This window comes from Euleptes europaea, chromosome 5, assembly GCF_029931775.1.
Source record: "Euleptes europaea isolate rEulEur1 chromosome 5, rEulEur1.hap1, whole genome shotgun sequence".
NCBI classification, from domain to species: Eukaryota; Metazoa; Chordata; class Lepidosauria; order Squamata; family Sphaerodactylidae; genus Euleptes; species Euleptes europaea.
The window spans coordinates 49,078,244-49,100,933 of NC_079316.1; the positions used below are offsets into that span (position 1 = coordinate 49,078,244).

General features: G+C 41.6%; 1 protein-coding gene across 1 annotated transcript; it reads left to right on the forward strand.

The window, feature by feature from the left end:
• Positions 1 to 4,133: 4,133 nt before the first annotated feature.
• Positions 4,134 to 21,045, forward strand: AIRE (autoimmune regulator). Its single transcript, XM_056850429.1, has 12 exons — positions 4,134 to 4,283; positions 5,418 to 5,592; positions 6,172 to 6,324; positions 6,624 to 6,725; positions 8,195 to 8,328; positions 9,556 to 9,633; positions 12,866 to 12,981; positions 15,412 to 15,508; positions 16,708 to 16,829; positions 20,006 to 20,102; positions 20,556 to 20,624; positions 20,958 to 21,045. Exons 1-12 carry the CDS (start codon positions 4,134 to 4,136, stop codon positions 21,036 to 21,038), a joined length of 1,374 nt encoding a protein of 457 aa, XP_056706407.1. The 3' UTR covers positions 21,039 to 21,045.
• Positions 21,046 to 22,690: the final 1,645 nt, after the last annotated feature.

The window sequence follows — 22,690 nt, forward strand, 5'->3', positions numbered from 1 at the left end:
TTTCTTATATTCTTTGCCTCCTAATTTTATTCATTTGGTTTAGCTTCCATATATACAATTTTTCCCTCCCGAAACATAGTCATATGGTCAATAACTATGTATCTTGCCCCAAGGGCAAATAACAAAGATAGCAAGTCCATGTTGTCTTTCTCCCCCTCCCCCCCCCAAAAAAAGCTTAGGGCATACAAACGTTTAGTACTGCTCAGTGTTATCAGATGGGATATATCAGTCATGTAGGCAACTAAGCTGGCACAGGTGTTCAGGAGCAGGGTGCCAGTCTGTGATTCTGTGTCCACTTGTGAGCCTGTCATTAAAAACAACAAATAGGTTAGTTGCACCTTAAAGAGGAACTGATTTACTGTGGCAAAATCAGGTGCAAAAATCTGTTGAAGCCAGTAATAAACCTGTTAAAGTGTCACTAGACTATTTGTTTTGTTTGCTACAGTAGACAATAACTGTTTAACATCTCTGGTAGTGGTAAATATCATTGAAACTCTTGGGACTCAGATTTGCTGAAGTGCCTCTAATAATTAAGGCCCTGGTGCAGTGGCAAAGCAATTGTTTATCCCCTTTTGAGATCATGTGGCTTTTTTTCTAGCCAAGTGTGAATAGAATAGCTCAAAAGTAGTTATCTACCTGCCAGAAACTGCAGCCATCTTATCAACACATATTGGTAAACATTAACCTTACTAGTAAATCGATTGAATTTTCCTTTGCTTAAGCAGGACTCGGTCTCTTTAGAAGTGAAGTCTTGGTTATTAAGAAACGAAGATAAACAAGTAATTTTGCATGTGTCTACATTTTTGGTGGCTACAGTAAAGTCACATAGCTCAAGTAGCAAGTCTTAGGCTTCCCTTTTAGTGTGTGATGGCTCACTGTTTATGGCTTTTGTCACAAAAACCGTAATTAAGAAGACTACTACTAGATGTAGCATTGGCACCTTCATCTCCAATGCTTGAGTAATCAATTTGCTTACCCTTCTCTTGTCTACTGTAGCAAGCAGGGCTCTGGTTGTGCTATTCATTGTACCTAATATTTTGACTTGACCATTGAGATGACAGTGGGCTATGGAGAAAATTTCTAAGGTATGGGAGGAATAAACATTTAAGAATCAGAATGGGGGTGTATTTTGAAAGCTGGTGGTTGCACTTGACAGTGCAAAGTACTTTTATTTCTCTTGTATAATTTACATATCAATGTATTCCTTGCACATTGTGGAGGGGGAAACTAATTTGACGCCTTGTGTTTCTGTCAACTGGTTAGGTGCTGGAGCAATCCTAAGTAGGTTACTTACTCATGTCCTATGTTAGTCAATGGGGCTTACTCTCAGGAAAGTGTCCTGAAGAAAAGTGTCCTTAAAACAGCACTGAAAAGGACATATGAGCTATTTACACTTCTTTTTTCACTTCATTGTGTATAGAATTTTGCAAGGCAGTATCTGCATTAGGAAAATCAGTCATTTTGTATCTCTGACAAGGCTAGCGATATCAAGTGTGGCAGCATGAGTAGAAGCTACTGGTTTTTTCAAGGCTTCTGAATTCCTTTCTGGAATATCTGGCTGGGACAGTCGCTAGAAGTGTTCTTCTTTAGACCTATCTGTAGATGAGGTGGTCACCTCTTGAGTTCAGATCTAACAGTGATGCATCTTACCATCAAAGTCCTTGATTCTCAGCTTCTTTTATGTTCATTCCATAGAGCCATTATGAAAATCCTACTTAGAAGGTGCAGCTGAGGCAAAATGTAGTACCTTGTCTCTAGTACTCAACGTTTCTCTAAAGGCTTGCTGTATACCAACTCTTAAGTGTTCTCCAAATGCAATGCAAGCTTTATTTGGCAATCGTTTATTGACTGGACTAACAGTGATGTTGCAGAGGGGAGAGAAAATCGTAACTGCAGAGAGGTGAAATGTGGCAAAGGAGCAAGAGGGTAGTTGAGAGTGGATATGCAGCAGTGAAAGAGGACATGGGATTGCTGAGAGATGGGGGTATAGAAAGGTCAGTGAGAGGAGGAAAATTGAAAAAGTTCAAAGTAGTCATGTCAGGTGGGAGTCAGGAAACTATTGCTTTTGGAAGAGATGTCTATTCCCCCACCATGCCATTTTCCCCAATATAAAGTACACACACAGCTGCTACCTGCTTTGTTGAGGAAAACTAAATGATAATTTAGTTATAAGAAATGGGGATGAACAGCCTCTTTGTAGGTAAACAGGAAAAAGAGGGTTAACTGAGAACTGGTGGGGAAAAAGGAGTAAACAGGGACTGGGAGTCTCACTTATTGCATATTGAGGCATAGATAGGAGGGGGGGCTGATAAGGAATGGGTTAAAAGAAAATGATGAAGTAAAATGATAACAAAATTATTTTCCCATGTTTAATTCCTCCTCGAATTTGTTAAAAAACAAACAAACATAAAAGTGGCCCAGTGTGTGATTTTTAGTTGTTTATTCTGTTGATCTTAGCTTACTTTCAGTGGGAAGCAGAGACAATGGCTAGGCATCATTGAAAGTCCAGAAATTCTGAGATTCTCTATAGCAGATGTCTGAAATAATTCAAGATGCTGGGATACTAGTAGTGTGCTTGGGAGTTACGTCTGCTTTGCATGAGCAGTAGCTTCTGAAGCAGTTTAGAATTAGCCTATAGAAAGTAAAGCCACACGCTGCCTGTTTGTAACAGCTTCTCTCACCCTGAATTGCGTGTACAAGAAAGTGAGAAAAGCATTGGGTTTTTGTAAAGAGTGAAGAATTCTGGGGTCCACAAAAATGCTGAAATAACTTGCAGTTCTTACAAGGAGCCTCTTGTTAAGCTACCCAGAGATGTTCAGAGCAGTGCAGAAGAGATCTGGAAATACGGCTTTCACTGTGGGACCAAGGATTTCTTCCAGTCAGTCTGAAATAAAGGACTAGTGGCTGGAAAACATGTAGGGTTGTCATAAAAATGTTCTTTTAGGGGCTGCTCTTTTAGATAACCAGTGTTCCAAAAGCCAGAAAAATACAAATTGTGTCAATCTCTGTTGATTCTATGAAGATCCACCCATAATCTGATAGCTTCCACCTTGACTGATTTGAGACCCACAGGTTCCTGGTGTAACAGACCCACCATATTCTGACCTGGCTCCAGCTGTAACCTGCAGGTTCTGGTGTCTCCTGTCTCTGGTCCACAAGTTCTTCCAAACTCTCCTCTCAACTTGCTACATTCTGCCATAGCACCATCCCATGCTGATACGGTTCTGCCTTCCCTGGATCTGGCATTAAGCTCTTCTTAGGAGCGTCAGGATTTTAAAAATCAACTGCAGTGATACAATGTAATAACAAACATGGGGTTTATTTTTCTGTGACTGTCTAGTTCATAAAGAATACCCCAGCAGACACCGTACCACTTTTCTAAATTATACTAAATTGAGCTTTTTGTATGGAGGGTGTGGAACTGCATTAGAGCATTAAAAATAAAACTGCTACCCTGATACAGTGTAAAGTTTCTATCTTCTACTCATGTAAGGTAATATACAGGGAATGCAGGTGGAACAAGGTGGAGTAAAGTTCTCAGATCACAAAGCATCCAAATAGACTTAATTGGATACAATTTCAGCTTCCTAAATTCATCAGAGCTTCATCACTGGAATTATGTTAGTTATTTGATAAGGGATTTTTTTTTTTTTTTTGCTACTCTATAACTACCTACATAACCACCCCGCTCACACTTGCAGTATAAAGGACACAAGGAAAGGCAGAAGACAGAATAACAGATGCTATCAATGTGACAGGTGAGGTCAGTATTGCTGTTTGTTAGTAAGGACATACAGTGTGGGGAAAGGAAATCAAAACTAGGATTAGTTGTCCCTGAAGGGGTGAAAGACCACGAATAATAGAAAAAGAGTAAAATGAAAATATTTTTGATCTTCCAGATTTTAACATGGGAGGTATAGCTGAGTTGACAATAAAGGTTGCAGGGATCCTGGATGCTGTTGCATTTTTACTTTAGGAGGGAGGTTTAGTCCATACAGCAAGTTCAATTGCACAAAGGATGCATGTTCTTTCCTTGTACTTGTCATTAGAAAATGGGGGGGGGGATACCAAGAATAATGATGAGATTGTGATGTCTTCAAGTAACTGCCCTGTGAATGTTACTCTGTGTCAGGATGTTCAGTTCTGATAGGCCTTTGGGAGAAGGGAACCTGCGGAAATTACTGAAGTTGTACCGCACAGAAATTTCAATGGCAGTGGATGATGTCTTCCCATTGCTTCATGGACTTGTGGATCATGACGTTGTCACTGAAGAGATGTTCAAGGTGAGAAAACCTGAAAGAAATGCATAGTTATGGAAATGAATCTCACATTCACACAGAATGCAAGGCATAGGAGGGGTTGTATCCTATCCTGTTGATTAAAAGACAATAATTCTCTGGTAAGTGATAAGACAGGAAATGTCAGATTCTCATATTGGTGGTCGTGGATCTATTTTGATACTTTTTTCATTTTCGAGTCACAGTGACCTTTCTTCAGGACTTTCCATATGCCATATTATGCTTGTATATGCCTTTATCTGAGTCCAGTTATAGAAAAAGAGTTCCATCAGGAGTTGACTGAGTATACTGTTTCAACTGCATTTGATACTGATTCTCAACATACTGTCTAGAAGACTGGTATCTCACTATGTACATATCAGTGCTGCCTTTTGAAAATCCCTGAACATATCTCCAAAACTGTAAATTTGGTGCTCTGTGAAACTATGCACATATGACACTGCTTTATATCAAATCAAGCCAGTGATTCATATAGTTCAATCTTGTCTGCTTTAACGGGCATGGCAGCAGTTCTCTAGAATCTCACCAAAGGTCTTTTCCGACACCTGCTGCTTCAGGTCTTTTAAGTGGAGACACCAGGGATGGAACCTGGGGGCTTCTGCAAGCAAAACAGTGCATTACCACTGAGCCACTGCCCCTTTTCTAGCAGCTGTACTGTACAGTAGTCATCCTTTCACACATGCTGAACGATGCCTTTCAATGCACTTGCAATGGGATTTTACTTTGTAAAATGACAAAATCCACTTGTACATGTTCATTAAGGTGGATTGAAAGCGTATTATTCAGTGTGTGTGAATGTGCTGAAGTGTGTCTTTTTTAAAGCAGCAGGTGGTTTTCTTGCTAGGACTCCTTACTTGTGCTTCCAGTACTTCCAGTTCTTTGTTTTATTGTTAATGTTTTGTTTTCACTGCCTCAGCATTGTTGGTGCTTCACATGTTAAGGGTGTTCTACAGATCCGAAGTGTATGTTCCTACACTGTAATGCCAATATGTTGAATTCTCACTGCAACTGTTAGGTTCCTTTTCCTGTAGGTGATAGCTAACGCTGAAATATTTACAGAGCAGACTGATCCACTTGAGGATTAAATTGACGGGCTTCCCGCCCCCATCCTTCTTGCAGGACATTATCCATCTGAAGGAGAAAGAGGGCTGCCACAAGGCTTTTCATGCCATGTTGACATGGCTGCTGAGTCAGGAGTCACCTTCTATCCAGGACTTCTGGAGGGTCCTCTTCAAGGACTACAACCTGGAAAGATATTCCAAGCTTCAGTCCATTCGAAGCAGCTTTCCCAAAGGTATCAACAGAGATCATTCTAGCCCAGAAGAAACTGAAGTTACCCCTATAGTTGAATTATATTTGAGGAGAGGGGGATGTGTTCCCCTCCACTTTAACACAAAAATCTCCCCACCCCCGGAAGCCCACTGTCACAACAAACTTACAATACTATCTAAGGAGAGTTACGGTATGCTCTTCTAAGTCCATTGAAGTCAGTGGGTTTTAGAATGCTGTAACTCTGTATAGGATGGCACTGTTAATGGAGCAGGGTGGATACTTTATAATTGCTGGTGGAGAGGGGTTTACTAACAGTGGCTACCCATCTACAGTGGTCAACTGGCCAGAAAAAACATGTCCTTTCCCTTTAATAGAGGCTTAGTGTGTGGAAATGTGCAGTTGAAGCTTTTCATGGCGTGTGGCATGGAGGTAAATAACATCAGATATTTGCTGCAGACCCAACTGATTAATAGGTGGAGAGACCAGTGTAAAAGCTGTCAATCTTACCCATATCTGATGCTGCTGATTTTAACCCATTTTACCTTGTAATATGTCTTTGTAATTGAATATTTGTTTGTCTTTTCATTTTCTTCCCCTTCAGATATGGATCTTGGAAAGCACCGCAAGGCAAGAAAACTCCCAGCCAGCCCTAAGATACTAGCTCAGCACAAGCCTCAAGGAAAACGAAAGGCAACAGAGGAAAAAGACCCTTCGCACCACCCTCAGTCTCTAGTGAAAGACGACCCACAGTTTGGTATAGAACTATTTGCTGGGGTTAGAATTTAGGAGAAATGTGCAACAGATAACATGTAAATGATACCCCTAAACACACATATACCAAGTTCAAATTCTGACACATAAGCCTCAATGGGAGAATCCCTATAATGTCAGCATAATTTGTTTTCTTTCTTTGTAAGCTGTATTCATGTTAAATGAAACTAAGTTTCCTTTCACAAGTGTTTCTGTGCAAATGATTTATGAGCTTCTGACCAAGGACCAAAGCACCCATGTTAGCTTAATGGGATGCACAACTGCTGGACATCTTGCTTTCAGAATGTTGTAACCTGTATTATGGATCAACAGGGACTCTGCCCAAGGCAAAAGCAGTGAAGAAAGCAGAGAACAATGAAATTCAGCACTGTCCACTTCCTAATGGTAAGCACTTCCCTTTGCCATGCCCATGCTGATTCCATTAATATTTGAAATGCTGTCCCTTATTCCTTGTCTCATGGTTCAAAACTTCTCACAATAGGCTATTTCTTATAAGATCTGTGATATTTTTCAGTGTGCAAAGCACTTTTGTAGCCCTTATTCTCTCAAGCACCCTGCAAGTTAGTTTAGGCTCAGAAATAAGTACTAGGGACGTGAAGCAATTTTTTCTTTCTTTTTTTTTTTCAGGTCAGGTTTATTGAACCTGGAATTTTTTTTTTTTAAAATCCGGAAAACCCAGATTTTTCAAAAATTTCCGGGTTAATAAACCCAAACCATAAAAATAAATACCCAAACCTGAATAACAGGATATTTCAGATCCACACCGCCCCCCTTCTCCAGACTCCAAAGAAGGCTGGCAGTGCAGATCTGAAAGAAATCCATGCTGCCCCCCTTCTCCAGAGTTTGGAGAAGGGGTGGCAGCACGGATTTGAAAGAACAAGTCATCGTTGTTGTAGTAGTAAATGGCCATTTGCAGCCTGACTCCAAGTTTGTTCATTTAGAAGGAAGTGCTATTCTCTTCATAAAGAACTTCAAGGAGGAATCAGCATCCCAGCATTATATATTTTATTATTTGGGGTGGGGGGAGGGTGTTGTTCAAAGCATGTAGAAAGTGAAAGTCCTTATAGTTTGTTTGCTTTGCCATTGCCAAAACCATGTGAGGTTAGTTCTCAGATAGAAGACTGGGGTAAGATGCCATCTCGTGGATAGGCAATAGAGCAGGCAGTTGAACCCAAGTGTCCCAAAATCCAGTGTTCTCTCCCCTTTACAAAACAGGGTCTGACAGTCTCCGTAAAGTCTGAATCTTGTTCCCCTTTCCTGTGCTTTAGAGGACCTACCAAATCATCATTTTTTAACATCTTAGTGGATAGATGAAGAAAAAAAGTATTTTCCATATATGGTTATGCAGTTCATTGTGACAATAATTGGTTCTACATTCCAGTTATAGTTAAAAATGTCTAAATTCAAACTATACCAAAACATATCTAAGGAAACTTAAACATAGTTTGGTGTCATGTTTGAATTAAGAATTGTTTACCATTGGCTGGCAAGTCAGAATCAGAAATCATGGTTTAAAGTGGACTTGCGAATAATAATGTGATCCTTGAATGAACAAACCATAGTTACAGCAAAAGCTGTGTCTTCTGGGGCCCTTTAAACTTAGAAATGGGAGCGAATATATTAGTCTGAGTGCCAAGAAGATAGATATTGGGATCATAGTTTGAAGCTACCGGTATGTCTTACCCGTTGTACATTTGGACACTCAAACCAGGGTTTGGGGCCTAACCTATAATTAGCCCAAACCGTTGCTTGGCTTGATGTCTGTATTAGGCCAATTACATGTTCCCTGTTAAAACAAGGTCGACTGATTTCAGCACTGGAGACATACATTTAGTGTAATCTTCCTTTTCCAGGAGATATTAAGAAATGTATCAAAGTTGGTGGTGAGTTTTATACCACAAGCAAATTGGAGGAGCCTGGAGAGAAGAACAGAGCTCGTGAACAAAAGCCCAGTGTGAAAGCCAAAGAGTCCCAAGCCCCTGAATATGTATGTACCATACTGTATTGCTATCTCCTTCAGACTTTTTCAGGCCCTTTTGCAATGAATAGTATCGTACCCTGGACTGGCTATACCTGTCCATGTTAATTCAGTACTCATTCACACAGCCACAAGTTCACAGCAGCCATGTGTTTTGTTTCCTTTTTGGTTTAACATAGTGATTGTAGTGTGGTTATTTTAATGTAAACTACTTGAGACATGTTATTGGAAAGATGGGGCTATTATTATTGCCTAATGTGACTCCTTTTGGCTGTATCAACTTACGGGGGCCAGAAGCATCAGCTATACACACACCTATATATCCCTGATATCTTAAATGTTATCTCTTTGTTGGAATCAAACTGTTACAAGCTGCTTAGGCCGAAAAGTGGGACATAAATCTATATATGGCAAATGTATTTTTAATTATGTTTATCATTATTTGTCATTATTTGTATATCACCTGTATAGTTTTGCAGTTAGTTCTGAATGCAGTGTTTCATGCCTCTGCCTTGATGCAAAACACGCAAACGGAGTTGTCAGAGGTTGAAAGAGCTGTTTCCACAAGCCCAGAAGTTGTGTGCATCAGCCTTTAGTACTGCATCCAGTTTCCTGAGCCCTTCATTCATTTGGCCTTCAGAGTTCACAGCTCAGCTTGGTTAATATCTGTGGGGGGACTAGGGTTTGCGTCTTGTGCATTACTTTTTCTTCTTTAAAAAGTAACAATGAAAATTCTCTCACTGAACTTATATCCTTATTCTCTGGAATAGATGTGTCTCAGTGTCTCTCTCAAAGTCCTGGAGATGCCTGTTTTTCCCCCTCACCAAAACTGCTGTAGAAAGTCTGACAGGAAATACACTGTTAATTCACAGTTTTCTTTTTCCAAATATTTTTATTAACATAATTCCGCCATTTACATCAGATCAAAGAAAACAATATAGATGAACATATTATCCTTACGTGCATTGTTCCAAGAAGGTGAAAAATACATCTTTCCATGAATTTATCTATAAACATGCCTTTTTCTATTGCTATGCTGCAAGTATATTTTGAAGAAACAATTTTCCTGCCTGCACCATTATGCCATATTTGGGGGCGGGGCAGGGTGAGCCAGAGAGGAGCAGTATGTTGATTTCTTTGTCAAGGTGCAAAAATATTGAAAGCCTGCATTGTGCATTAAGTAGCCCATACTCAACATGTTCATTTGTACATCCTAACACTTCTCTTCATCTTCAGAAGGGAGAACAGAAAGGAAGTTTGCAGGACAAGTGTCCGACCATCCCTTTCCATACTGTTGTCCCAGCCTTCCAGCAGGTAATGGTAATAATATTTTTTCTTCCTCTACACTATGATAATGCCTATTCCAGCCCCTGTGTACGTTCTTCACGTTTTCTTTTGTTTTGCCTCTCTACTGCTCTTTGTACAATTCATGTCTTGTCAGTACCTGAAGCTGCTTTATACTGAGTCAGACTATTGGCCTTTTAAAGTCAGTACTGCCTACTCTGATTAGCAGCAGCTCTGCAGAGCCTCAGGAAGAAGTGTTTTACATCACCTATTCCTGATTCCTGTCAAAGATAGGACATTTTGGAGGACTTTCATTCATAGGGTTGCCATGAGTTGAAAGCAACTTGACTGCACTTAACGCACACACATTCCTGATTTTAAGAGATGATGCTGGGGATTGAACCTGAAAACTTTTGTATGCAATGCAGGTGGTCTACTGCTGAGCCACAGCTTCTCCCCATGTACAGTCTATCCAGGCCTGAATGTACAGGCTTTGACCACTTCAGATTGTGCAGTGTTCTGGCAGTCAGACCTTTTAGTAACATAGGCAGTTAATGCAACCTTAAACACTTCCACTACTTTTTATTTAATCACAGTTGTATCCCATCCTTCTTCCAAGGATTTTTCTCATTTTATCCTCATAACACTCCTGGTGAGGTAGGTTAGGATGAGAACATGCCCAAACCATCTGGAGCTAACAGGGACGCCATAGACAGTCTTTTGGTCTGAAAACTAGCCCTTTCCACATACAGTGGCTCAGAAGGCCACTGCAAAATTCTCCAATGTAGGCCATATCTGAGGGGCAGATTGAGAGCCACTCCTTGTGCTTACTATAACTTGTAGTCCAGCTCTATAACTCATTACTTCCACCAAAGCCCACTGAATGGGTGAGGTTAGTTTGTTATGCCCTGACAATTACACCTGACTTGGGAAGTCCCAGGTTTCCTGGGCTATCTACCTGGATTTGTGCCAGATTCCCTGAAGGGACAGGGTTTGGTCAGGACAAACATTTTTCCTACTCCTCCTTGTGCCAAGATGGAATTCCCCAAAGATTTTAAAACTAAATCAAGTGCACAGAACACCCTTGCTTCAGCTTATGTCCAAGTCATTATTGCCCACCACCTTACCCAGCTCAGTTCTTTTTGTTTGTTTTCATCTTTGGCCAAACAAATTAGTGATATTTGCATATGCTGCACTTCCATGCACTCTCTACATTCCATCAAGGTTTTCAGAGCCTATGTAGGCAAAGGAACTTAAAACTTGGAATAGAACAAGCACTGTTTCACATAGGAAGTAGTACATCATTACAGTGAACAACCGTTGTTATAGAGATGATCAAAGTTCTTAAGGCAAAGAGTTTAAGGATTCCAGTGTCTGTTATCAGCATACCACCTTCTCCAGTCCCCATCTTTGCTAGCATTGCTTCTAATGCCCTAAGGGCACATTCAGAAAGACCAGCTCTGGGAAACTCGGAGCGCTGTTTACTTCAGTGTTTCTAATCTATGTTGTTCACAAATGCATGTCACGCTTTTGCCAACTCCCAGAATCTGAATTGGACAGGGCACTTCAGAGGAGGAAAGTGAGATCAACAAGACCCTCACATACAGGTGTGGACAGTCTCCACTGTGAAAATTCCAGGTGGGGACCAATTACAGGCGACAGTACATGCTGGAATCAAGAAGAGTGGACACATCTCATAAGACTGGGACACCAGCCATAGCGTACACCCTGTCTTGAATCCTGCTGAATCTGGGGGTTCAAATCAATATCCGTTGTCCCAGTCTTCAGCTAGCCGCAGAATCATCTTCTAGATTTCAAGAAGACACTGATGAGTCCAAGTTAAAGCCAACCTTAGCAGACAGAGTGCTTCTTTGCAACATAGGCCTCTTCTTTTCCAAGTACTGCCCCAAGGGAGAATTCTTGACTTAAGTATTACTATGATTGGGCCCTATTAATGCACTAGGAAGGCTGGTGCTCAGGGCAAAACCCCAGACCTTCAACAGCTGTCTGAACATGGCCGGTTAGTACCTTTCTTACCTAGCTCTTTGATGTAAGTAACATTGGCTACATCGTTGGACAGCTCCCATGCTGTTTCTGCAACCTTGACTTAAAACTTTGCTTAAATGTTTTACTACACTTTTTGGCATGCTGGACAGCTCCTCTGCCTTGCTAGTAGACCAGGATCCTGATCCTCACAGCCTCAGTGCTGGTGGAAACAGGACACTGAGGAACGCATTGGTCCATGTAGCTGACCGCAGCGGAGTGGGCAGTCAGCAGAAGACTTTCTGAGCTGACCATAGTGCTGATGCAGGGAGAAGAGTACTGGCTTTTCTCCATCTTGGAATTTAATTTCTTGGATACCCTGCACTAGGACTTTAAAGCTAAAGGTAGTCAGTCCCCTGTGCAAGCACCGGGTCATTACTGACCCATGAGGTGACGTCACATCCTGACGTTTACTAGGCAGACTGTGTTTTTGGGGTGGTTTACCATTGCCTTCCCCAGTCATCTACACTTTACCCCCAGCAAGCTGGGCACTCATTTTACCGACCTCGGAAGGATGGAAGACTGAGTCAACCTTGAGCCGGCTACCTGAAACCGACTTCCCTTGGGATCGAACTCAGGTTGTGAGCAGAGCTTTTGACTGCAGTACTGCAGCTTACCACTCTGCATCACAGGGCTCCTACACTAGGACTTTAGAGACCATTTTATCCTTTTGAGTTCCCTCAGTATGTCATAGAGAGCAGGGAAATGGTTAGTGAAATGGCAAATCTCCACATTGCATTTTTTTCTTAGCTACAAGTGGCTTCTGAGCCATAGTTTTGTCACCATGTTGGATCTGAAGTTCCAGGTACAGGAACACTTCTTAATTCTGGGCAATTAAACCTGTCCATATTAGTAGAAGGACTGCGATATACAGACGGATGGCATGAAGTGCAACAACCTATATGGTGTGGTGAAGTGTTTAAACTGTTGGGCTAGGAATTTGGGTATAAATCTCCACTCAGCCACGAAGTCCAGTCACTGTCTCTCAGCCTAACCTACCTCACAGGGTAGTTGTGAGGATGAAACAGAAAAGGGAGAACTGTGTTCACCACCCTGAGCTTCTTGGAGGAAGGGCAGGATGAAAATATGATAGGTAGCAGGGGATGATGGTTTGGTGGGTGAAAGTGTTATGGATACTATTGCTGAACTGTATGCAGAGGAACCAGCTGATAACAGAGTTTTCTCTCTGCTCTGATCCTGCTGTAACTTGTTGGACCAGAAGAATGATGATGAATGTGCTGTCTGCAGAGATGGTGGGGAGCTGATCTGCTGTGATGGATGCCCCAAAGCCTTTCATCTGGCTTGCCTTCTGCCACCACTGACAGAAATTCCCAGGTAACTGTACTGAATGTTTAAACTACAGCAAACATTTATATATCCCCCTGGAATCAAGCACAGGTCTTCAGAATGTGTTCTTTCCTTCTGGGAAAAGTATTTTTGGGGTGGTCACTGCACTATTTCCTTAGTTGATTATAGGAATTATATAGTATGTTCCCATTGACACATGAACACATGAAGCTGCCTTATACTGAATCAGACCCTCGGTCCATCAAAGTCAGTATTGTCTACTCAGACCGGCAGTGGCTCTGCAGGGTCTCAGGCAGGTCTCAGACACCATTCATATGGCTACAGCTATAATTAATGCAAAACCTAATGAATATGGGATATTCCCTCTGCCTTCTCGTTTTCCATCCAAAGTAAGTCTCCTATATCTGCACTCGTATGCAGCACTCTGATGGTACTGAGGCCTTTGTGGTGCAAGTACATATTAAATATGTATCTAGGGTTCAGGTTATCAGCTCCCCCTTTATGCTCGCACCCAGTGGCATGGGAGCAGCTTTCCTATGGTGAAATCCCAAACCTCTGAGATGTGTCTAAATATTTCAGCCATGTAACCAGGGACTATAGAGTGGGTCATTCTCACCAGATTTGTATCCTGGGCCCCATGGAATGTGCTACCAGGTAGGAAAGACCGACATGATTGGCTCCATCCATGTGCTTAAAATATTCACACAGATGTTACCCAGCAGCACAGAGGCGCACTGTGGGGAAGCCATCAGGTGAATTTGTACAAGTTTTCTGTCTTTTAAAAGCTGCTGAGAATATTGGTTCTTGCAGGTTATCCGGGCTGTGTAACCATGGTCTTGGTATTTTCTTTCCTGATGTTTCGCCAGCAGCTGTGGCAGGCATCTTCAGAGGAGTAACACTGAAGGACAGTGTCTCTCAGTGTCAAGTGTGTAGGAAGAGTAATATATAGTCAGAAAGGGGTTGGGTTTGAGCTGAATCATTGTCCTGCAAAAAGTATCAAAGGTAATGTGCTAATCATTGTCCTGTAAGTATGTGTGAAATCCAAAGCTAATCTGCATGGCTATTGTGGACTGTAGTCTTTGACCTGGATGGCCCAGGCTAGCCTGATCTCATCAGATCTCAGAAGCTAAGCAGGGTCAGCCCTGGTTAGTATTTGGATGGGAGACCACCAAGGAATACCAGGGTTGCTGTGCAGAGGAAGGCACTGGCAAACCACCTCTGTTAGTCTCTTTCCATGAAAACCCCCCTAAAAAGGGGTCGCCATAAGTCGGCTGCGACTTGAAGGCACTTTACACACACACACACACAGTCTTTGTTAGTCTGGAGGTTTTCAGGACAGGAAGCCAAGGCTTATTCATTCTTAAACTCTCTTCTTTTCTGTTAAAGTTGTGCTGATGTTTATGAATTTCAATGGCTTCTCTGTGCAATCTAACAAAATAGTTGGTAGAATTGTCCAGTCTTTCAGTGTCTTGGAATAAGACCCTGTGTCCTGTTTGTGTCAGTCCATGTTCAGCCACTGCTGATTTCTCAGGTTGGCCAAGTCTGCAGTATCTTTCATGTTCTTTTATCCTTGTTTGTATGCTGTGTTTTATTGTCCCGATGTAAACTTGTCCACAGCTGCAAGGTATACGATAAACTCCTGCAGAGGTGAGGGGGTCTCTTTTGTCTTTTGCTGACCATTAACAGATCACTTCAGGATACAATGGTTCCATATTAACATACCACACCCTCATTAGCACATTATCTTGATACTTACAGGACAATGATTAGCACATTACCTTTGATACTTTTTGCAGGACAATGATTCAGCTCAAACCCAACCCCTTTCTGACTATATATTACTCTTCCTACACACTTGACACTGAGAGACACTGTCCTTCAGTGTTACTCCTCTGAAGATGCCTGCCACAGCTGCTGGCGAAACGTCTGGAAAGAAAATACCAAGACCATGGTTACACAGCCCGGATAACCTACAAGAACCAATGAACTATGACTGTGAAAGCCTTCGACAATATTTTGCTGAGAATATGATCATAATTTCAAGATTCTCAGAGTACATACGCATGACATACCCACTCTGAGCCAGCTTTGGCCGGGGAGGGTGGGATATAAATCACAAAATAAGTAAATAATTCAGCCCATGTTAGTTCTACCTCTTGCCCATTGTCATCTGTTCACGGGGGATAGTCGCAGAGGTTGCATAGGAGTTCTCTGCTGGGAACATAAGAATGTCCTAAGGGAAAAACACCTGTCCTTTCCCAGGAAAACAGAGACAGCTGCTCTCTGGATGGGTCTCTCACCCACCCCACAGCTGCAGCAGGTCTGAGATTGGTGGTAGATGCACAGAGATGCCATTTACAAGTGGGGGGATTCTATTTACATTTATTTAGTCTTTTCATGGCTTTCCTTGTTATTCATGATTACATTCCTGTCTTTCTGCTTTGGGATACTGGGCAGTGGAACATGGAGGTGTGACTCCTGCTCTCCAGGGAAGGTGAAACATGACGGGCACAGTGAAGAACCGAGCAGCAGACAGCAACTTTCTCGAACTCTGGTATAACTCTGATCCATGATTTTCCAATTCCCATTAACTCCATATCTCTTTATGCTGCTTTTCGGTATAGAGCAATATCATACACAAATCAGCCCTGACGGGTTGCCCTTATTTCCATGGCTCTTTGCAGCAGCTCTTCATGCTCCTTTACCACAGCCCAGTCTGAATTTTGTTCAGTTAAGGCCCAGACAACTGAATTGCAGTCATCCTTAATCTAAACGTAGTCTTACCATCTCAAGGCATTTTAAGATGTATACAGGGCAGTAGGACAGCTGAAAGGTATACAAAATCCTGCACTGCCTCCCTTTGGTTGCTTTTATTGCTAACGAATACAGACTGGTGTGATATTTCTCATTCTTGCATAGGATGCTCTTACTCTCTATGGCCAGAAGACAGCCGAAGATCAGAAGAGAGTTCTCATCAAAGAACCTGCTGGGACTTCCTTCAGGCAGCCTCTGCCTTTTGCACCCCCAGTGTCTGTGGCAGTACTACCACCAGTACAGAGTGTGCGAACAGAAACCCAGTTGGTCAGTAGCTCACTTTGCTATGGAACTTTTCACTAGTTTTCACTTTGACAATTTCAAATGCTTTGTGTAAGGACCAGAGACTATCCAAGTATTTTGTTGCTTTAGTGGTACTTTCCTTCTTTGTAGAAGCCTTTTGTGACACATTCAAAGGGCAATGGCAGAGTTGTGAAAAAATGGGGGAAAGGTTGTTTGACGTACACAAAACATGCCTCATCTATCATTTGATGCACAGTAAGTCCACCAGTATCACTAAGAACCTGGACAATCAAATAGCTGGCCCTGTTCTTGCTCACTTTGGTATGCATTTAAATTGCAGTTTAGTTGTGCTGATTGTATTGTTTAATTTCCTGTTCAGCTTCTGTAATAAGAATAGCAAGATGTAAGCCTAGTAGCCCCTTAAAGAACAAGATTTCCAGGGTATTAACTTTCGAGAATTAAAGCTCCCTTCATCAGAATCTTGCTCTTCCGCTGCAGACCAACATGGCTACTTACCTGAAACTGTCCTAAGAATGGGCTGGTTAGAAATTATAATTAAGGAGTGGCAGTAAAGCATCAGGTAGAAAAAGACCATTCCCATGCAGCAGCCAGCTGGAAAGACAGCTGTGGAGGAGAAGCGAGAGCCAAGCCTTGATATAAACCAATTTTTTGTTTGTTCATTTGTTTGTTTTGCAGAAACTGACCGTTGGCGAAAAGTGTGGGGTATGCAGGAAAGGAGGTAACATGATCTACTGCAGCAAATGCTTCAGGGCTTTCCACTGGCACTGCCATTTTCCTGCCCATGCAGATCAAATCAGGTGCTGATTACATTCAAGAACAAAGCTATTTCTAATTTTTTGAACTTCCTGGCTCTTAGTCCAGATGGTATACTGTGGCTGGTTAGTGCTACAATCCAAAACAGAGTTACACCTTTTTGAACCCACTGATTTCAACAGACTTACAAGGATGCAACTCTGCTTAGGATTCCACTGTTAGTGACTGACTGCTAAAGTGGAAATGAGGAACAAAGTACACATCATGCACTGTGAATATATTATGAATGATTGCTGCAATACTTGCAGAAGAATATACAATACAATAAATAATTACAGTTCAAAGATCACAATGACTAAAGAATGCATATGTAGTTCTGTTTCAAAGGATTTTTCTTTAGTATAGAAATAAAAATTAGAGAAAAATGTTAGTTTGACCTTTTATGAGGATGAATATATTCACTATAATAAGTAACAAAAGACATTAAAGCTAAAAATTGTTCTTGGTTTTTTTCAAATATAATAAAGAAGAGCTCTACAGAGTCTTATTTAGCACAGCTGCAGTTTGAAGCATTTCCTTGTCATTTGCTAATTCTTTAATGTTAATACAAAATGAAAAGTTCTTGTTTACATCCAGGCTGAAGGGAGATATAAAATTCACTAAATTTAAGTTTAAAAGCACCTCACCTATCTTGTAAAGAGACGAGTCAACAGGAGTAGAGAAATTTCATCGAAACATATTCTGACTTCTATGTCCGGAATCCCTGGAGCATACAGAACTATAATATGTTCTATAATCATAATTAAAACTTAAACTAAAACATTAAAGTTCATACATACTCAGGAATCCCATATACCTACATAATCCTCTGCATAGAGATTTAGCAGCTGGTAAAATAAAGCCCTCATTACAATCTGGAAAGTGTAAAGTGAATGTAAAGGGGGAATGAGGTGTGATAACAAACTGGGTGATGAATAATCAACATAACTCACAGCAACTATACAAATAAAATTACCAAATGACACTGGAAAGGGTAAAATATTACTTTAAAAGGACCCAAGCACTGAAAAGTATATATATAATTTCAAGGAAAAAAGGGCTACTACCAAGCAATACATTCAGACAAAATTAGATCATACAAAAAAACCAAGGTTGCATAAGGGGGGGGGATGATTTTAAAGTTGCTATTATGCTATATTCCTCATCTAGGAATATGGCTAATTTAAATGGTTCATTAAAAAAAACCAAGTTAAATCCAGACTGGAACTGATGCTTTATGAGGGGTAAGACTTAAGCCTATAAATACATTCTGCCTCTTTGAATAACAACAATTTATGGTGATTTTTCAATGACAAAAAACTGCAGATCAGTACCTGTATGTGCTTTTTCTACAAAATATGTAACAAGAGGTGTTTCTACAGCCATAAATTGAATGAAAGAGCCATGTTCTTCTATGTGTTCTGACAGAGCAGATACACCCGCGTGTATTCAGCCACAGGGACATATGATAACATATGACATGTTTAGTATTGCAATTAGAGAAACAGTACAAACTTGCAGTGATCCTGTGGATGGTCATGACACTTTTATCTCACAAGAAAGAACAGACAGAATATCCTCCACATTTATAATGACCTAAGCCCAATTCTCTTTTTGTTGTACTGTGATTGATGTCAGAATGAGTGAAAACATCCCTAAAATTCTCAGTTTAATAAAGGGGAAGTAATTACAGCCAAGTATATGTTCAACCAAATTCCAGTGTTTATGTATTATTCTTTGGATGGAATAAGACAAAAGTGTATATTGAAAAGCACAGAAAATGTGATTCTTAACAAGTTTAGTTTTATCTAGAAGCAACTCACAACTGGGCATTTGTTCAGCTCTAATGTCCTGAACAATTCTATATGGTTAAACACTACCTAATAGTTCTTTACCTAATTTCTTTTTTGATTGTGATACTCATGTAGTGTGGAGGAGTTCCTGTTAAGCTTCAAATACTGGTCCTATGGAAGATTGCTGTGTAATCTAGTAGGGTGAAAAGAAGTCTAATGTAATAAAGAAGAGCATTCTTGTCATGTTGACATATAAGTTGAAATGGGGGCAAGGCACTGCAAGAAAAAAGAACCAACCAGCAGAGCAGTTTGATATAACTGCTCTGCTCACTGACAGGATGGACTAGCAGATTCAGCATGGGAGCTGCACATTTCTTTGATGGTTTGTGGATGTCAGGTGTGCTGAATACTTGCACCTTTGTCTGGAGCCACCCCAAGCACCACCTGATTCATGGTCTAGTATTTTGCTTCAACAACAAAGGTCTTGAATACAAAGACTGCAAAACTCACAGTTTTACTGTGTTTATGCGTTTTACAACAGATTTACTTGTATCCTCTACTGGCCTTTATCAGGCTGTTTCACATGACAGGAAGCTGGCCCTGATTGCACAGTCAGTTTAATACCTCATAAAGCAGGTGTCTGATCATTCCATAATATGGCTGTACAGTGCACCCAAGGACAGTGTTCAGCCACATGACTCAGTCTTAATATTACCACACAGCTTGTCTGCCCATCTTAACCCTAGTTCTCACAAACAGCAGGTGATAATATTGTCTGGGCCATACCAGTTCAGATTGGAGGTAAGGGCTTGGATGAATTTTTTGCCACTGGAGGGTGGGGGGATAATTGCAAATGCAAAAGTAGGTGTCAGGCAGAAAGGCTCTAGCTTAGCCTTCACTGACATTTATTCTTTTTATGTGCCAAAGCATTCAGGGGCAGACTAGGAAGTTAAAAGGGCCCTGGAGCAAGCCTAGCTGAACAGCCCATCTACAGCACTATAAGTAAGAGTTGCAAAGGCCACTCAGTTCAGCAGTGCCAACAGTGGATATTAGCCTGCCCATGGCTTCCTCCCACAAACTGGTGGCCGTACAGGAGGAGACAATTGATGGGCTGACACTGATTATAATTGTCACAGATGGGTCTGAGCCAAGTGCCCCCTGATGCTCCGGCAGAGCTACTGAGGGTTGGCTTTGCTTGCTCCTGGCCACCAGTGGCCCTCTAGGGCAGCAGCTCACCAGGAATGTTTTGTTTAAGTTAAATGGAGGTATTCCATGATGTGAGCCCCCATTTATAACCTGAAGTGATTCAGCTTAGGCACAGTTCATCTGCTGGTTGTTAGCACTAGGCCTCTAGCTTCAAGATCTGAATGGTCCTTCTTCTCTTCCAGTGGAATCTTGATCTGCAAGTCATGCTCTGGCAGCCCTGCTACTATCACCATGGAAGGAGCAGCAACCTCAAATAGCCCAGCACTAAGAGCAATAAAGGTCAGGACTTCCAAAATCTCTTTTAGCCTTTGGGGTTAAAATGAAAGCAACAGAGGGAACTTGCTGGGAAATAACTGCACCTTCACCAGCACATCTAAAGATTGATACCTTTTATTTCTGCAAGGTTTCTTGTGGCAGGATACCTAGAAAAGTGATTGACAAAACCTGGTTATATTGGAGCAGTTCTCCATTTTGGTGACACTTTACAGCGTCCACGTTTTTGTTTTTTTAGCACTTCGTATTTACCTTATCTCCATCTCTATTTACCCCACAAATGAGTACAGTCTAGCAGCTTTCCAAATAAGAGACCTTTAGCACATAGCTTACACGCTAACGGTTCTGCTAGTAGGGATTTGCTGACTATACTATGGATCCCTTATTGCAGATGATTATGTTGCCCAGCATTTATATTTTAGATTGATTAAATTATTAAGATTGTATTTTGAATCATAGGTGGTGGAAGAACCTGCTGGGGCTGATCCAGTTCTGAATAAAGATGAGCTGGACTCTCTATTAGGGGAGGTAATGGACACTGTCTTCTTGAGCTCTTACTTACCCACTTTCATCAGTCTCTCCTGATATTACTTTGCCAATAGTTGTACCACTTGGCACTCTAGTGGTTGTGACATGAGCAGTTTCATAAACTTCCTGTTCCCTCATGCAGTAGAATCTGCTACATGTTAGAAAGGATGCCAGATCAAATTTATCCTTAGACAGGAACTCAGCTCTGCAAAGCACGAGAATGGTTCTAGCACTATTGCCTACAGTCTGTTCTGTTTGATAAGTTGCTTTAGTATTTAAATATTTATTACCAGTTAGACATACAAAATATCTCTGTTCTTTATTATCTTCCAGAATACTTTTGACGGGATCCTGCATTGGGCATTCCAGAGCATGTCTTGCCCAGCACCAGACACCCAAGGATTATTTTCCTAGGACTTTGGATATGGCATTATTTTGTTCTAACATTAGGCTTATCCTTATCTGTCTGTGGCTGAAATTTTGGCACACAAAATTGTTCTAATGTAGTCTCTCTTATTTTGCTGATAATTCTCTAAAATTGTTGTTTCTATGCTTATTTCTAGTTGAGAGAATGGATATTTTTCCAATCTGTACCTCAACCCAGATCAACATCTTCAAGTAATTGTACAAGGGAGTATGAATAATAAGAAATCAGAAGTCCTTTTTCCTTTTTCATAGGATTCTTTGCTAGGGGCTTTAGAAACAGCATGCTTTTTTCTTCCGATGGAGAACGACCATCTGATGGCAAAAGTCTTTGTCCATTGAGAGCACCACATTTTCATCAGAGGATAACTTAGTGGAAATGAGGTATGGGATCTGACCCTTGATATTATCTACCCCTCCAAAAATGCCATAGAGATAGCTGTGTCCTAACTACATCAGTGGAAGAGCTTTTGCTTTGAATGCAGGAGATCCCAGGTTCAATCCCCTGCATCTCCAGTTTAAAAGACCAGGCACAAGTATCACAGATGTCCCTTTGTGGGTGGCTAGTCAGGCTAGAATCTAGGAAGCCATCAAAACTATCCAGTTACCTTTGCTTGCCAGCCTTAGTCCACCTGCAAAGGGGGAGGAGAATCCATTCATATTAAGTGATGTGATAGAACTCTAGGGCTGTTGAATTAAAAAAAATTCGGTATAGTTCGGATTCGGCTGAATTCGGCCCGTTTAGATTCGGGATATGCCGAAGTCCGAACTCCCCCGCTTTGGGTCCGTGCAATTCGGCGGGAATTCAAAGTTCGGGGAAAAAATTCGGCCGAATAAAACCATTAAAAACACAACCGCACCTTTCCGCGGCTCTGGGGGAGGCATTTTTGGGGGTAGAGGTCCCAAACTTTCAGCGGAGCTTCAAAGGACGTTTCTTGAAAGACCCCCCAAGTTTTGTAAAGATTGGGTCAGGGGGGGCTGAGATATGGGCCCCGAAAGGGGTCCCCCCCACCCTTAATGTGCATGTCTGAGCAGAGCTTGCCGCCCACGCACAAAGCTCCCAGCCCCGACAAACAGCTGAGAAGTTTGCAAAGCATTGCAACACGACTGCAGAGCAACACAACCTTGTAAGCAACACCTCTGCAACTGTGCAAAGCAACACCTGACACCTGGGAGTTTGCAAACCATGGAAAGGGACAGAGGCAGCTAGCTATGCATAATGAGCAGGAGGGGTGGAATTTCCCCTTTTGCATGGGACTCCAAATGCATTCTTTAAGTCACCATTTGAAAACCAGTTTTGAGCAAGCATCCAAATAGACCTAACCGCTCTTATGAATGAGGGAAAACCTGAAGACACACAACTGAAACCCCCCCTCAAACCAGGGAGAGAGAGACTCGATGGGGAACACACACCCCAGGCAGAACCGGCAAAAGCCCCCTTTGGCTTCCCCCCCCACCCACAGAAACTGCTCCCTCCCCACACACACACACAGACTGTGCTTCCCCACACACACACACACAGGAGAAAAATTATAGATTAAAGCCCCCAAAGGGGTCTTACTGTGGCTGTCTTCTGTTCCATCAGGAGGGGCTGGGGAGGACTTGTAATCCAAGACGATTCCAATTAGGAACGGGACGTTTTG

Coding starts and splice junctions, on each gene's coding strand:
- AIRE (XM_056850429.1), top strand. CDS start 4,134: ATGTTCAGTTCTGATAGGCCTTTGGGAGAAGGGAACCTGCGGAAATTA. Junction 5,593..6,171: donor TCGAAGCAGCTTTCCCAAAG/GTATCAACAGAG, acceptor CTTCCCCTTCAG/ATATGGATCTTGGAAAGCAC. Junction 6,726..8,194: donor GCACTGTCCACTTCCTAATG/GTAAGCACTTCC, acceptor TTCCTTTTCCAG/GAGATATTAAGAAATGTATC.